At 43.1% G+C, this 17920-nt stretch overlaps 1 protein-coding gene across 5 annotated transcripts in view; it reads right to left on the bottom strand.

The window, feature by feature from the left end:
- ilkap (integrin-linked kinase-associated serine/threonine phosphatase) overlaps window positions 1-14476 on the bottom strand; it is a 61141-nt gene extending 46665 nt beyond the window's left edge. The window contains exons 1-4 of one of the 5 annotated variants that reach the window (XM_080185384.1): window positions 14322-14475; window positions 2939-3007; window positions 1820-1918; window positions 315-437 (exon numbers count right to left, since the gene is read on the bottom strand). In XM_080185384.1, the coding sequence (XP_080041510.1) occupies window positions 315-366 (52 nt within the window). In that variant the 5' untranslated portion in view covers window positions 367-437; window positions 1820-1918; window positions 2939-3007; window positions 14322-14475. Of the gene's footprint in view, window positions 1-314; window positions 438-1819; window positions 1919-2938; window positions 3008-13985; window positions 14025-14321 lie in introns of those variants that run through there. The other 4 variants (XM_080185385.1, XM_080185381.1, XM_080185383.1 and 1 more) reach the window with 4 other exon arrangements.
- Between the last annotated feature and the right edge of the window lie 3444 nt (window positions 14477-17920).

Raw genomic sequence — 17920 nt, 5'->3', positions numbered from 1 at the left:
ATCAGTGTGACCCGCACATGCCTCCATCCACACTGGTCTCGGGTCTTTGGGGGCATCACCTCTCCCCATCCTGTTTAATCTGATGCAAATTAGCATTCATTCCAATCAGGCTCATGCTCAAATATGTTGCTGATGGGGGTGGGGAGATGTCCCAGGTGCAAATCCCATTATGGTCCTTTCACAAAATATCTGACCGTAATGGGGTTTGTGCCCACAGCAAATGAGCCCAGAAAATGTCCACCCAGGTCTTCATTAACGACTATGTTCTGTATGTGTTGTCAGTCCTTTCCTCACTTGCCACGTGGCTGTAATACCTTTGCACAGTTTCTTCTCGTCGTGGCCTTTGGATCCATTCTGATCTGGCATTTTGCGCTTCTCACCCTTCAGGTCATTCTTTGCTTCTGGAAGCTCCCCAAACAGGTCAGGCACGCAAGGTGCTGGCAGATGCAAGAAACAAGAGAGCAATTTAAATGCAACTGCAAAACAATGAAGTTATTGCAACATTCACAAGCTTTCTTTCATATTGTTTCGTTCACATAAGCTTTTCTCAGTTTACCTTTCTATCTTTGGAAAGTATCAAAACACCATTATAGTATTCATGATGTGATGGAGCTGCCAGTATCAAAAAGCTCTATTTGGGACAGGATTTTGCTGCCTGCCTGCTCAGGCAAAGACTCAGCTTGGCACTTAGAATTCAGCACATGTTTGTTTCAGGCTGTGGTTCAGAAAAGCAGCCTGAATGAAGGGTTGTCACAATAATAGCTTTGCAAACTCAGCCTTATAATTGATGTATAAATGCAAGAGGTTGTTCCAGAATTACCAATTTAGCCTTGCAGCAAACCTTTATTCATCAGCCAGTAGGGATAAGACAAGTACCCAACCTGTCATTGTTCTGGAGCACAGGGTCCTTGCCTCCCATTTAGAAGGTTCAGGACTTGGACATATAATCTTGGCTGTCATGCGAGTACATCACGGAGGGATTTATCATCCTTTGGATGTTTCAGAATCCATTTTCCCAAGGACAGCAGGAAGCTCTGCTGGTGGCTCTTCAACATTTCTCCCTCAGCCAATATCAAAAACAGACCAAATACTTCAACCATTGCATTACGGTTTGTAAAAAATTATGGTGTAAGAAATAGGCAACAACCTAGAAATAGCGACAGGGCTTCAAAGTATTTCATTATATGTGAAATCCTTTGGGATACTTCCATGAGATGTTATACAAATTTAAGTGCAGACCCCACCACTGACAATGTCAGCACTCATCATGGCAGCCTTATATTGGACAAATTGTATCAACTATCTGTCCTTACTAAAGAAGTCAATTACAAAGGCACTGTTTACGATGGATCAAGCATAGTGATTTCAGGCAATTCTTTGCACATCACACACCCATGCAATGTAGTTTATGATGGACTATGTTGAGGATTATTTGCAGCAAGAACTCCAAGAAGCAACAGCATTATCACATTTCTCCATCGTAATTCTCTCTGCTGACAATTTCACATTTTCTGTTGGTGCTGCTCTAGTTAGTACAGGAACTGAGTTTCAACTACGACCCCTACCAATTCTTATTTCAGTGACCAGGAGAGCCAGCTCACTTAAATTATAGCAGTGAAGATTGACTTTAACAGCCAGCCAGTGCTTGTAGCTGATAAATTATTTTAATATCAATATACCCTCAACAATGGGGGCTTTACTTTTCCTATCTGAATAATAAGCAGCAGCCAGTGTTGCTGCTGGACTTATCTAGAGCACTACAGGAGACATCACATCTAGGTTGACACAGTTTAAAGTTGTGATACACTAAATTCATCACCTCAAATTGCTCCCATCACTATCATTCCTGTTACAGATCTGTGAGCAACAGTACATCATTCCAGTCTTATATAGCTGAAAAATCTCTCCCCAGGGCAATCTGGAGAAAGGAGACAAAAATCTTTTATTGTGTATAGAGAATAAAGAACGTATAATGCTGGAATCACATACCAACCGCCCCCTCCCCCCCAAGACTAGGAATAAGGAGGGAAAATGCATCCATGTTACTAGCCTTGTTATCAGAAATAAACCGTGAAACCGTAGTTCATGTTTCATGATTCCTGAATATTCTCCTCTCTTACTGCTAGACAATCATTTAAATGATACACAGATACTGAGTGTGGAATGGGATCCTGTTACACAGAGACCCCTTTCCCTATTCCAGTCAAATGGGTGTATGTGTATTACAATATCAAGTGATTCAGAGAAACATGTCATGCAGTATTTTCCTGTCATTTGCTCTTTAATGGTAATGATAGCAGCACAGTGAATATGTTGCAATGTATGCTGTAATCTTGAAGGCAGGAATAATGATTCAGAAAATACCAGACAAAATTTCACCAGGGCAGTTTGTAAATTTGACTTCCATTAAAGAAAAGCTGTTAAAGCGATGATGATTCTGATTTCTCATAAATATCCTGCCGTACCTTACCCAATCTCGCCCATGACTCCAGTCCCACAACGATGCAGCTGACTCTTGACCGCGCTTTGAATTAGGTCATATCAAACCAATGCAATAGCAGCTCTCAGAAAAGGCACACCACCGAATTCTCAAGAGCACCCAGGGACGAACAATAAATGCCAGCAACTTCAACACCCCAAAGGTAATTTCTTGTTTATAAATCGAAAACATCCAGCATTGCCATGGGCTTCGAGGAGAAAGAGAAGACAAATGACAGCTTTGGCTACTGTGATTTTCCAAAATTGGCAAAACTAGCTAGCCTTATTTTTAAAAACCCCAGTGGAAGTTGGGGGGAGACAAGAAGAGCAAGGAACTAATTTCAATAGCATAATTAATGACGCATGAATGCCAATGATAAAGAAGCAATGGTCAAAAGTCCACCATCAATAACAAAGCAGGAGCAGATCAACAAAGGAGTTTCACTCTGGCTGCGTTTACCTACGTCTGGGTTGCTTGGATCTGGTAGGTTGTCAAAGAGCAAATGTTCTGGCTTCGGCATGTTGCCTCCTGACAAAAAGAAAACAAACAGATTCATAATAGTCAGAGTTTTCTCAACCACTTCTTTTAAATCACTTAGTTTCCTGACTTGAGAGGTGGGGAGTGAGCTGCTTTGAGCTCTCTGATGGCTGCTGGTAATCCATTAGAGTAGAACAGAACCAGTTCAAGTACAGAATATGTGCATCCTCATCCTGGCCTGCCACTAACAGAATTTCCCTTGCCTAGATGACAGACCCAAGAGCAAAAAAAACTGGAGGCAAGAAACTGCTTGATGGAATAGTCACACATCTCTCTTTTCATGTAACATGTGCACTGCTCATGGGCTACTAATCGTGGCTACTGACATGATACCATTCTGGGGCAACTACAAGAGGTAGGCATTGAGAATTACCCCTGCCAGTACAGGGAGTGAACACATGTTGTTGGTGTTTTGCTGCACCATATTCTAGCCAGGCATCGAGATAACTGAACTAATTAGTGCCCCACATTGAGCCACAAAAGCAAAATCCTGCAGATTATAGAAATTTGAAATTAAGAAACACTGGAAATACAGAGCAGGTCTGACAGCATCTATGGTGACAGAACTTAATTGAGATCTGTGACCTTCCATCACAACTGAGAGAAGTTCGAAATGTAATAGGTATTGAGCACGTTAAAGGGGGAAGGGTGGGATGAAGAACAAAAGGCAAGGTTTGTGATAGGGTGGAGAGCAGGAGAGATTAATGCCAAAACGTGTCACAGTAAAAGGCCAAAAGGGCAGTAACCAGAAAGTAATGAAACAAAAAAAGTATCTAGTTGAGAGGTGAAAGGCAGTTCAGTAGCAGTCTGTAAACAAAATAAACAAATTAAGAAAGAAATGAGAAAAAAGGTGAAACTGCAAAGAAAACACATTGGGGGCAGAAGTTATAATCTAAAATCACTGAATTCAACATTAAGTCCACCTTGATCTATTTTCCAATTGGGTGGCCAAAGCTAACCCTGACTTCTACTGGGAAACCTCCAATTCCTGCAAGAACATCAACATGATTTAGGTCTGACTCAAAAATGGGAGGGGAGGGCAAACACCAGCGAGGAACCCCAATCCAATTGATGGCCTCAACCCAAGGCAACTGACAGTCCAAACCCCAACTCTGGCAGCTCATGTTGAAATAAACCTAAAGAAAGCAAAAGCAAGTCTGTCATCTTCAGTGTGGAAAAACGCACACAAGTAGCTATTAGAAAATGGACACCATTCTCTCCGTATTACGTGGCTGACCTGTCCACTGTAAATTTGCAGATTCAAGCGCGTGAGCTGCCAGCTGGAGCTGGATCAGGTTTACAAGCAAACGTTAGGCTAAACCACATTACATTTTTTATTATGACTTCTTTGGTCTGGTTTATAAAAGAAGGCTTTATAAAATCTTCCATGGGTAATTTTGATTAAGCTTTGGGGCATTATGCAGCTGCATGAATGACATGTTTACAATTTCCATCATTAGCTGGCAGATTAACTGAAATTAGCATCATTACATCAGGATCGTGACTGGCAAGTATTGAATAAAATAAGGCTAAGTAAATTAGGGACACCCGCCATTTTGATTGGTGCTTTTAAACACAACCAGTTATAAATTCTTCAGCAGAAAAATAAAATTACCCAGGAAGAAATTAAACTGTTCCAATGTTGCACTCAAAGGTCCCACTTATAACATTACCCATTTCTTCTTCCAGTGCTAACTGAACTCATGTACAATTCAGACATTTACTGTAATTCCACATTTAGAGCTTTTTTTTTAAACCAAACTTTACACACACCAGATAGAAGCAGTGCCACCAGCAAATACATACAGGGACCACCACGTCTTGGCCATGCTGTGTTACATACCAGAGAGTGAAATGCATTGGTTCAGGTTTTGTGGCAAAAATACATTAGAGCTGACCTTTTCTGATCACCAATATACCAAAACCTGGAAGTGTGGTGTGCCACTATGCACTCTGGAGGAACATACAATGACGGTTCTGTGGGGCTGCTCTTTAAGAGGGCAGGAAGCACTACTGTGTGAAGTTGGGCTTATTTCCCACAACTTGGACATACCTTTACTCGTGTCTTGTGTTCAGAGCTGATATTAGCAGGACAAAAAGGCTGTGTTGTTCTGTACAGCAAAATTCTCATCCCAGCTGCTCTGTTGTGGAAGTGAAACCCGTGGCTGGTGTGTTCCACAAACAGAAACAGAAGCAGAAGGCAGAATAAGGGCTCAAAACAACCTGGTATTGTGACTCTGTGGCCAAATTCCCCTCCAATTCAATTTTCAAGTTTGCTGACAACACCACTGTAGTGGGTTGGATCTTAAACAATGATGAGACAGAGTACAGGAATGGCACAGAGAATCTGGCGAACTGGTGCAGCAACAATAATCTCTCCCTCAATGTCAGTAAAATGGAGGAAATTGTCTCCGACTTCAGGAAGTCGAAAGGAGAACATGCCCCTGTCTACATCAATGGGTACGAAGTAGAAAGGGTCGACAGCTTCAAGTTTTTAGGTATCCGAATCGCCAACAACCTGTCCTCGTCACCCCAATGCTAACACTATAGTTAATAAAGCCCACCAACACCTCTACTTTCTCAGAAGACTAAGGTAATTTGGCATTGAGCTTGAGTGTTGTTGGAGTTGCACTTATTCAGGGTCCGACTCTCACCAACTTTCACAGATGCACCATAGAAAGCATTCTTTCTGGTTGTATCACAGCTTGGTATGGCTCCTGCTCTGCCCAAGATCACAAAGAACTACAAAAGGTCATGAATGTAGCCCAATCCATCACACAAACCAGTCTCCCATTCATTGACACTGTCTACACTTACTGCTGACTCAGCAAAGCAGCCAGCATAATTAAGGACCCCACGTGGCCTGGACATTCTCTCTTCCGCCTTCTTCCGTTGGGAAAAGGATACAAAAGTCTGAGATCACATACCAACTGACTCAAGAACAGCTTCTTCTCTGCTGCTGTTAGACTTTTGAATGGACTTACCTTGCATTAAGTTGATGTATCTCTACATCCTAGCTATGACTGTAACACTACATTCTGCACTCTCGTTTCCTTCTCTATGAATGGTATGTTTTGCCTGTATACTGCGCAAGAAACAATACTTTTCACTGCATGTTGATACATGCTACAATAAATCAAATCAAATTCATAGAATCATAGAACCCTACAGTGCAGAAAGAGGCCCTTCGGCCCATCGAGTCTGCACCAAACACAATCCCACCCCACATATCATACCCACTACTCCCTCTAACCTATGCATCCCTAGACACTAAGGGGCAATTTATTAGCATGGCCAATCAACCTAACCCCGCACATCTTTGGACTGTGGGAGGAAACCAGAGCACCCGGAGGAAACCCATGCAGACACGAGGAGAATGTGCAAACTCCACACAGACAGTGACCCAAGCCAGGAATCGAACCCAGACCCTGAAACTATGAAGCAGCAGTGCTAACCACTGTGCTACCGTGCCACCCAATCCACACTATATCCCTCATTGATCCTTACTGTCATGACACCCATCACATCCATTCCTGCACCCATAGTACTTATTGATGACCCAACTGCAGTAGGGTGACCCCCGCAGCCCATAAACCCCGTGGTCGATTTTACATAAGAACAATCTAAATACGAATTATTTTGAAATATACTTTAAAAAGGCATTAATTTACAGGGCAGAAGAACTGGTAGGTGTGCATTACTTGTTCACATTCATTGATAACTACAAACGTTTGAACTCTATAAAATGTTTGCCTAAATAAAGCTGGTGATCTCTTTGATGGTTTGGAATTGGGGACGATAACCTGTCAGGACTCAGAGTCATAGAGGATTACAGTAGGGAAACAGGCCCTTCGGCCCAATTTGTTCCATGCCGCCCTTTTTTTAAAAACCCCTAAACTAATTCCAATTGTCCATATTTGGCCCATATCCCCCTATACACATTGTAACCATGTAATTATCTAAATGCTTTTTAAAAGATAAAATTGTACACGCCTCTACTGCTACCTCTGGCAGCTTGTTCTGGCCACTATCCTCTGTGAAAAAATTGCCCCTTTGGACACTTTTGTATCTCTTCCCTCGCACCTTTTAAGACTCCCCTACCTTTGGGAAAAGATATTGACTATCTACCTTGTCCATACCCCTCATTATTTAATAGATCTTTATAAGGTTACCCCTCAGCCTTCTATGCTCTAGAGAGAAAGGTCCCAGTCTATTCAGCCTCTCCTTATAGCTCAATCCATCAAGTCCTGGTAGCATCCTAGTAAATCTTTTCTGCACTCTTTCTAGTTTAATAATATCCTTTCTATAATAGGGTGATCAGAAATGCATATGGTATTCCAAGTGTGGCCTTACCAATGTCTTGTACAACTTCAACAGGATGTCCCAACTCCTGTATTCAATGTTCTGACTGATGTAACCAAGCATGCTGACTGCCTTCTTCACCACTCAATCCATCTGTGTCTCCACTTTCAAGGAGCTATGAACATGTACTCCTAGATCTCTTTGTTCTATAACTCTCCCCACCATTAACTGAGTAAGTCCTGTCCTGGTTCAATCTACCAAAATGCATCACCTCGCATTTGTCTAAATTAAACTCCATCTGCCATTCGTCAGCCCACTAGCACAATTGATCAAGATCCCATTGCAATTGGAGATAACTTTCTTCACTGTCCACAATGCCATCAATCTTGGTGTCATCTGTAAACTTACAAACCATGCCCCCTATATGCTCATCAAAATCATTAATATAAATGACAAAGCACTGATCCCTGAGGCACTCTGCTGGTCACAGGCCCCCAGTTTGAAAAACAACTCTCTACAACCACCCTCTGGCTTATATCAAGAACTTGCATTCCAGCCATTATTTTGTAAATTCAATTTGTGTCTTTATATGCCCTGTTTGTGAATAGAACTCCCATTCACACGGTGAAGGGGCAGCGCTCTGAAAGCCAGTGGATTTTGCTACCAAATAAACCTGTTGGACTTTAACCTGGTAGTGTAAGATTTCTGACTGTGTTTACCCCAGTCCAATGCTGGCACCTCCACATTCTGTCAAGACGACAATTTTGTATCCATTTAAATAGCTCACCCTGGATCCCAAGAGATTTAACTTTGTGCAACAACCTACCATGCGGTATCTTGTCAAAGTCCATGTAGACAACATCAACTGCATTCCCTCATTTACCTTCTTGGTTACCCCTTCAAAAACCTCAATTAAATTTGTGAGACATAACTTTCCACTCACAAAGCCATGCTGACTATCCCTAATCAGTTCTTGCATCTCTAAATGCCTGTAGATCCTGTCTCTCAAAATACCTTCCAACAATTTACCCACCACAGATGTGAGGCTCACTGGCTGTAGTTCCCAGGCTTTACCCTGCAGCTTTTTTTAAACAAAGGCACAACATTTGCCATTCTCCAATCTTCAGGCACCATGACTAATGATGATTCAAATATCTCGCCTAAAGGACCCACAATTTCCTCCCGAGCCTCCCACAACATCCTGGGATATACTTCATCAGGTCCCGGGGATTTATCTACCTTGATGCGTTTTAAGATTTCCAGCACCTACTCCTCTGTAATATATACACTTCTCAAGACATCACGATTTATTTCCCCAAGTTCCCTAACATCCATGCTTTTTTCAACAGTAAATACTGATGAGAAATATTCACTTAGGATGTCATCCATCTTTTGCAGATCCACACACAGATGACCTTGTTGATCCTTAAGAGGCCCTATTCTCTCCTTTGTTACTCTTTTGCCTTTTATGTATTTGTAGAAGCTCATTGGATTCTCCTTTGCCTTATCTGCCAAAACAATTTTGTGTCCCCTTTTTGCCTTCCTGATTTCTCTCTTAACTCTACTCCTATACCCCCCTATACTCTTCAAGAGATTAATTTGATCCTAGCTGCCTATGCATGTCACGTGCCTCTTTCTTCTTCTTGACCAGGGACTCAAAGAAACAAATCAGGTAAAGAAAGGTTGAAGAGCTGAGGAAACTGCAGGGTGAGAGAACCTTTGCTGTAGATTATGGCACAGAGGCAGTAGGATTATTTAGTTTAATTTTTTAAAATTAATTTACAGAATGTGGTTAGGCCAGCATTATTGCCCATTCCTACTTGCCCTTGAAAAGGTGGGTGATTTGCCTTCTTGAACTAATGCAGTCCACGTTGTGTAGGTATACCCACAGTGCTTTTAAAAGGAGGAAATTCCACGATTTTGACCCAGCGACAGTGAAGGAATGGCTATATATTTCTAATCAGGATGGTAAGTGCCTCCAGGTGGTTGTATTCCCAGGCATCTGCCACCCATGTCCTTCCAGATGGTAGCAGTCCCCCTTCATAGCGAGGGGGATTGAATATAAAAGTAGGGAGGTCTTGCTGCGGCTGTATAGGGCATTGGGGAGGCCGCAGCTGGAGTACTGTGTGCAGTTTTGGGCGCCGTACTTACGCAAGGATATTTTGGCCTTGGAGGGAGTGCAGAGGAGGTTTACTAGGCTGATGCCGGAGTTGAGGGGGTTGAGCTATGAGGAGAGGCTGAATAAACTAGGCTTGTACTCCTTAGAGTTTAGAAGAATGAGGGGAGATCTCATTGAAACGTATAAGATGATGAATGGGATGGATAGGATAGAGGTGGAGAGACTCTTCCCGCTCAGAAAGGATAGTAGGGCTAGGGGGCACAGCCTCAAGATAAAGGGGGGGCGGTTTGGAACAGAGTTGAGGAGGAACTTCACTCAAAGGGTGGTGAATCTCTGGAATTCTCTGCCCGTTGAAGTGGTGGAGGCTGCCTCGCTAAATATTTTTAAGACGCGGGTTGATGGGTTTTTGATAAGAGAGGGGATTAAGGGTTATGGGGAGAGGGCGGGAATGTGGAACTGAGCCACGACAGATCAGCCATGATCTTATTGAATGGCGGGGCAGGCTCGAAGGGCTAGATGGCCTACTCCTGCTCCTATTTCTTATGTTCTTATGAGGTTGGAAAGTGTTGCCGAAGGAACCTTAGTGGAATTGAATGTTTGTGGAAGGGATATCAATCAAGATCTCTATCTTGGATGGCACTGAGCTTCTTGGATGTTGTTGGAGTTGCACTTACTCAAGCAAGTGGAGAGTATTCCATTACACTCCTGACTTGTGCCTTGTAGATTGAGGAGTACACTGATGTACATAAGTCAAGTAATGATACATTCAGGAAGTGCATTCTAGACCATCTTAACTCACTCCATAAAAAAATTATGTTGTTATAATAGTGTTACAATGCTATTTGTTGTTGGAAGTAGTTATTCAACCTGTTTCCACCACCCTTTCAGCCAGTGCTGTCCAGCTCCCAGCAACTTGTAAAAATGATCCCCACAGCACTTCTGGTGTTTCAACTAATTACCCAAAAACCAAGTTCTCTGGTTACCAACCCTCTGTCACCAAAAACTCTGAAAAAGATTTTGAACACCTCTATCAATTCTCCCTTAACCTTCGTTGTTTGAAGGAGACAACTCCAGATTCAAATGACTGGAGTCTTTAGCATTTTTCTAGTAATCCTGTCCTCGGTCCTGACATCACTCAAAGTGCAGTGTTTGAATTAGACACAATACTCTGCGGCTTAACCTGTGTTTATCAAGGTCAGGTAACAACTTCCCTTCTTTTGTATTCTTTTATGTTGATAACACCAAGGAATACTACATGCTTTTTAAAGGTAAATCAAAACTTTTCTTATCCATCCTTCAATTATTTATGTGCATACACCCAGGCTTCTCTCACTGCACTCTAAAAATTGTACCATTTGATTTACCTTGCTTCTTAGAGTCATAGAATCAAAGAGGTTTATACCATGGAAACAGGCTCTTCAGCCCAACTTGTCCATGCCACCATTTTTTAAAGCCCCTAAACTAATCCCAATTGCCCGCATTTGGCTCATATCCCTCTATACCCATCATACCCATGTAACTATCTAAATGCTTTTTAAAAGATAAAATTGTACCCACCTCTACTACTACTGCTGGCAGCTTAATATTCCTATAAAATAAATCATTTCACATCCCTCTGCATCAAATTTAATCTGCCATTTGTTTTCACTAGTTGGTCTAACTGCACCCACCCCCCCAAGAAGCCTGTTCCTATGCTCCTCAACATTTACTACATTTTGTGATTCAGCTGCGATCCGCCTTTAAACGGAACTAATTATAAAGTCTTCAACAGAAAGACAATTACCTGGTTTCTCAATAATGCAAACATATTTATGTCATTAAACACGGTATCCCCACAAAAACCCATCCCTGAGAAGATGCTACCACCCTCTGGTTGCTCTCCGAATTTGGTCCTTACAGCTCACACCCAAACTGCTGGGGCCCAAACTGGGGGACAGTCAACACTAGGGGAATCTAAAACTAGAGGACTGTAATAAGTCCTCAGAGACAGAAGTCCCTTCACCAAAATCCCTTTGTATACAAGTTTGACAACAGTTTAGAGTGCTTTCAGTTAGCAGTCCACATTAGGAGTACCAGAGAAACTGAAACTTGTGGTTAAGTACAAAGCAAGAGGTACCCTGATTGGCTTAACTTAGCCTTGAATCAGGGAGTGCTTTCATGTACCCAATGAGTAAACAAGCTCAAATTAACTTAGGGACAAATTAAGAGGGGCAGCCCCCCAAAAAGGGAGGATGGCCCAAACAGAAACCAAAGTCCAAAGGAAACTTAATACATTAAATCAAAATGTGATTGTAAGGGTCTATGACACAGTGGGCACAGAAAGCTTCAACTGCGCCTGCGGACACCGCATGCTCCCTCTCCAGGGACACCTGGCCGCAAATGTAGCCGTGGTAGAGGGGCAGGCAGTCGGGATGGACAACCCTGTCGATCACCCACCGCCTGGACCTATAGATGGCGAATCTCACCAGGCCCAGGAGCAGGTTCACCAGGAGGTCAGCGTCCCGATACACCCCTCTCCGCACCAGGTGCCCATAGATTAGGAGCGTGGGACTGAAGTGCAAACAAAATATCAGTAAAAGGTGTTTGAGAAAACCAAAAAGGGTGTGCAATCTATAACACAGAACGTAGACATGGTCCACGGACTCCTCGAGGCACCTTGAATCAGGGATCTCTGTTCCTATTGAACCAAATAAACAAAATCAAACTAACTTCAGGACAACTCAAAAAGGGCAGCTCCCTAAAAAGGGGGTAACTGCTCAAAACAAAAAAAAACACAAAGCACAAAGGAAATTTAAAACAAATTAAAATGTAATAAAAGAGTTCAATAATACACCCCAGTCCCTGCAGTGTCTTTAATCAGGGAGTTCATATTCTAACAGGCCCACCTCAATTGCCTGATTAAAGTCAGCACAAGGGCATAGGTTTAAGGTGAGGGGGAGGGATACAAAAGGGTCCAGAGGGGCATTTCTTTCACACAGAAGGTGGTGAGTGTCTGGATCAAGCTGTCAGAGATAGTAGTAGAGACAGGTACAATCTTGTTTTTTAAAAAGCATTTAGACAGTTATATGGTTAAGATTGGTACAGAGGGATATTGGCCAAACGCTGGCAATTGGGACTTGCTTAGCGGTTTTCAAAAAAATGGCGGCATGTTCAGGCTGGGCCGAAGGTTATGTTTCCATCCGGTAAACCCCTCTAACTGTGATAATTCCCACCCCGTCAAACACCGAGAGGAATTTACTCCCAGTCCACAGGAGAACTCAACCCCAGCCTCCACCTCTCTCCAGGATAGCCACCTACACCCCCATCCCCGCCACAAGACCCTCTCCCCCCGCCTCCTCCTCTCCCTTCCTCCTCCTCTCTCTCTCTCCCCCTCCCTCCTCCCCCAAGAACATAAGAAATAGGAGCAGAAGTAGGCCATCTAGCCCTTCGAGCCTGCCCCGCCATTCAATAAGATCATGGCTGATCTGTCGTGGCTCAGTTCCACATTCCTGCCCTCTCCCCATAACCCTTAATCCCCTCGCTTATCAAAAACCCATCAACCCGCGTCTTAAAAATATTTAGCGAGGCAGCCTCCACCACTTCAACGGGCAGAGAATTCCAGAGATTCACCACCCTTTGAGTGAAGAAGTTCCTTCTCAACTCCGTTCTAAACCGCCCCCCCTTTATCTTGAGGCTGTGCCCCCTAGTCCTACTGTCTTTTTTGAGCGGGAAGAGTCTCTCCACCTCTATCCTATCCATCCCATTCATCATCTTATATGTCTCAATGAGATCTCCCCTCATTCTTCTAAACTCTAACGAGTACAAGCCTAGTTTATTCAGCCTCTCCTCATAGTTCAACCCCCTCAACTCCGGCATCAGCCTAGTAAACCTCCTCTGCACTCCCTCCAAGGCCAAAATATCCTTGCGTAAGTACGGCGCCCAAAACTGCACACAGTACTCCAGCTGCGGCCTCACCAATGCCCTATACAGCCGCAGCAAGACCTCCCTACTTTTATATTCAATCCCCCTCGCTATGAAGGCCAGCATCCCATTCGCCTTCCTGACCACCTGCTGCACCTGCAAGCTGGGTTTTTGCGACTCATGCACAAGGACCCCGAGGTCCCTCTGCACCGTCGCCTGCTGCAGTTTTTCTCCACGTAAGTAATAGTTCTTCCTACCATTATTCCTACCAAAGTGGACCACCTTGCACTTGCCAACATTAAATTCCATTTGCCATTTCCTGGCCCATTCGCCCAGCCTATCTAGATCCTTCTGCAGACTCTCCACACCCGCCGCACAATTTGCCATTCCACCAATCTTGGTGTCATCAGCTAATTTCGACACCCTGCACTCAGTTTCCTCCACCAGATCATCTATATAAATGGTAAATAGCTGAGGCCCCAGCACCGACCCCTGGGGCACTCCACTAGTCACCAACCGCCAATCCGAATAGCACCCATTAACCCCCACTCTCTGCCTCCTATTTGACAACCAATCCTCTATCCACGCTAACACCCTACCCCCAACTCCATGTCCCCTGACCTTCTGCAATAACCTCTTGTGAGGTACTTTGTCAAACGCCTTCTGAAAATCAAGAAAGACCACATCCACCGGCTCTCCTCTATCCACCGCCCTAGACACATCCTCATAGAACTCCAGTAAATTTGTCTCCCTCTCCCTCCCCCTCCCCACTCCTCCCTCTCCCCCTCCTCTCCCTCTCCCTCCCCCCCTCCCCCCTCTCCCCTCTCCCTCCCCCCCTCTCCCCTCCCCCTCCTCTCCCTCCCCCCTCTCCCCTCTCCCTCCCCCCCTCTCCCCTCTCCCTCCCCCCCTCCCCCCTCTCCCCTCCCTCTCCCCACATTTCCCCCTCATCTCCTCTCTTTCTCCTCCCTTCACTCCGCCTCTTACCGGGTTCGGGCAAATCTTCAAACAAATCCATCTCTTCTGCTTTTCGTTCCTCCACCTTCGCCCCCCCACCTCACTTTAGCCTCCTTCAGCCCCACGACGCTTCCTCCGACCGTCAAACTCCCAGCCCCAGGCTCCAACCGCGGCCTAAAAACATCGCCGGGGGGCCACCGGGTCCTAGCGCCCGATCATCTGTGGACATCTCCTCTGGGTCCTAGCGCCCGACCCGTTCAATAAAATGCATTTGTTTTTATTTCAATGAGGAACGAGAGTGTGCTGATGAGCGTAATACGTTTAATATGATGTATTAGGACTACCGAAAACGATTTGATGATTTCCCCTGTGAGCAACAGGTGAAGATGCTGTTAACACATATATCTGTACACCATAGAAAAATAGCCTAAAGTTAGGTAGACTGGATATAGTCAGGCACATTGATAACCCACATTATGGAAACAACTGTGATTTTAGTCACAAACATAGGGCATAAAATTCGCTGCTGCTAACAGAGCAATCGTCAGGGACAATAAAGAAACTGCCTGTGGTGTAGGAATAACTTGCCTGGGTTTGCAAAACCTCACTTACTGTACTGTCTGGAGACAATACACATCTCTTTAAACTGTGATCAGTGCTCCTTCCACTCACATTATCAGCCACTTCAGGTCTTGAACAGCAGGTTAGGTGTAAAGATTCGCATTCTAATCAGTAATCTCTAAACTGTCTGTGCTTTATATGCTCTGTCTGAGGCCAGAACTCTCCATTCACCTGACGAAGGGACTAACCCCGAAAGCTTGTGAGTATATTATCAAATAAATAGGTTGGACTAAAACCTGGTGTTGTCAGACTTTTTACTGTGTAGGAATAACACCAGATGTGTGGTGTGCAGTGAAGCATACACCACATCCTGAAGGAATGTACGCGGTCCAAGTTATAAAAAGCAAATGGTATACAAGATGTGTTGTTTCTACAACTAAGCATAAAAGGGGGAAAAAGGTCACTGAGATAGTTGGGACAGCAGTGATTAAGTTGGCAAAGGATTGATTACCGCCAATCTGAACTGGACATGTAACAGTGTTAGATAAGACGGATGAGTTTACTAATGCACTCTTGTGATAACAGGAGACATTGTTAGATGGGGAGTAGAGGGGATGGAAACTTGGGGCACATCGAGCCAATAGGGGAATGACAACACATAGATGGGACAGGGACCACCAATTAGGGGAGAACAACACATTGCAAAGCCATTACAATGCTTGTAAAAAAGTATAAAATGTGCTGCAAATCTATGTGAGCTGTGCCTATTTTTTGGACACCCGGTCTTGCAAGAATGTTAAATAAAATATCTTGCTCCTTCAGAACTTGACTTGACTAAATTGTTTGACTGTGAGCTGCGTTTCTCACACCCCAGGGGCCACATAAAATATAGTGGAATGTGTTAGTTTGGATACAATGTTGACTGCGGGACAGGAAACCAACAGTAATGCTTAATGGTGTTTTTCAGACTGAAGGAAAGTATGAAGTGAGGTTTCTTAAGGATCTGAATGAGAGTCATTGCCTTTATTGATCTATAATAGGGGCGTGCAGGGGTACAATTTTAAAATTTGCAGATGACAAATTGGGCAGGATTTTCCGATGACATGTTAGTGGTAGAATAGCCTACCATTGACTAACAGCAGGATCTTCCAGTCTTGTCACTGTCAATGGGGTTTCCCATTGTTTGCATCCTCCCCCACCAGAGAACCCATGGTGTGGGGTCACTGTCGGCAGGACCAGATGATCCTGCCACTTAGAATGGGCAGAAAATCCCACCCATTAAATTTAATCAGTGCATTTCACTATCTTTTCTATGGCCTCTTGAAAGTACATCATTATCCTTCTTGCAATTCATACTTCCAAATTTTATATGCAGACAGGAGCTTTACTTTGGTTTCTTATTTTGTTTAGTATAAAACTAGTAGTGTATATAATTATTCACAGATGAGGCATTTACACATACGTTCAGAATGTTTAAATACCAAATGTGTTTAATTGAAATTTGTTTATCCCTCCTTTAACAAGAAAACTTTAATAAAAAGTCCATCTCAATTAATTAACAGTACTGGTGGATTAATATAATTTGATTTGTGGGGATGTGGTGATGGGAAAATAATTTTTGATTTTTAAATTGTACTACACATGGGAGGAAAAGTAATTGGAGGAAAAATTGTAAATACAGTCGGCGTTACAATCAACAAGTAAATTCCCCACATTTTGGTTAATTCTGTGGGTTTAGATATGTTCAGAAATTCCAATTCACCCTGAATCTGGTAGAGAAGTTATTTTTGTGGTTAAGCTAGTATCAATGTATGCAAGAAGCAAAGTCAGCCAAGCAGCCAGACTGTGAATCTGGGGTCTTTCTGACCTAAGTAGGTCAGGAATGTTTTCACCTGTTTGGCTGTTGGGGAGTTTTCAGTTCTTAGTGTTCTGAATCTCTCAGCAATTCTAAATTGCTGTGCATGTGTATTGTGTGTTCTGAATGCAACTGATGTCTTATTACACCAAGCTGGATTATGCAGTTGTGTGGCATCTGCTGGATGTGTTTCTGGGTAATTGCATTGGTTGTCAGCATAAAACAACATATATTTAGATGCATGCATGGTACTTAATTGGTTCAAATTTATGCAGAAATGTGTGTGTGTATACACCTAAACAGGTTGTGAACTGTAAGGAGGGCAATGAGGCCATAGACACCTGACAGCTGAAATTTAATCTGACAACTGCAACTTGTGCCCCTGCACACCCACTATTATATTATCAAGAAAAGCAATGGTCCTCATACAAATCCCTGAGGAACCTCACTATATATCTTCCTTCGGTCTGAAAAACAGAATTACTCTCTGTTTCACAGCAGTCAACTTTGTACCCAAGCTAAAACTGTCCACTACATGTTTTAATCCTGCTGATAATACTGTTACATGACACATATTCAGATACCTATTGGAAGGCCTTGCACATCATATTAAATGCACTATGCTCATCAACACTCTCTTAACTCATTAAAAAAAACGATCAAGTTCTTTAGACATATTTTGCTGGATTTCCTTAATTAATTCACATTTGTCCAAGTGAATGTTAGTTTTTCTCTTATATATATATAGTATAGAAACTCACTGGGGCTGTGTGTGTGTGTGTGTGTGTGTGTGTATATATTGTACAGTGAGTCACTGTGTACATTGTCCTGTATATATTGTGCTCATCTTCACCTCTTGCACTCCACCAGTGATAGCTACATTCAGGATGCTGTGCATGTGCCAATTAGCCACATTGCTTCAAGAATGAGTGTAACAGGTCTGTTTCAATGTTTCTCAATACAAATTTTACCCTTTCAAAAATGCCCTTTTGCTGTTCATTTTCTTCAACTTATACAAGTCAGAATTGCATTTTAGTTGTGTTTATTCAATCAACTATGCAATTGATCAGAGTCATAATGAAAATTCCTAACAGAATCCTTGTGCAAAATGTTTTTTTTCAAAATTGCCAGTAACAAAGTTAATTGATTTTATCCTGGCCATTATGTAAGAAAGAGCAGGATCCCAGTGCATACTTGTGCAATCATCCTGATA

This window comes from Carcharhinus amblyrhynchos, chromosome 3 (genome assembly GCF_965287045.1).
Source record: "Carcharhinus amblyrhynchos chromosome 3, sCarAmb.v2.hapA, whole genome shotgun sequence".
NCBI lineage: Eukaryota > Metazoa > Chordata > Chondrichthyes > Carcharhiniformes > Carcharhinidae > Carcharhinus > Carcharhinus amblyrhynchos.
The sequence above is the reverse complement of the archived record's forward strand: the minus strand, read 5'-3'. Positions and strand labels throughout refer to the sequence as shown.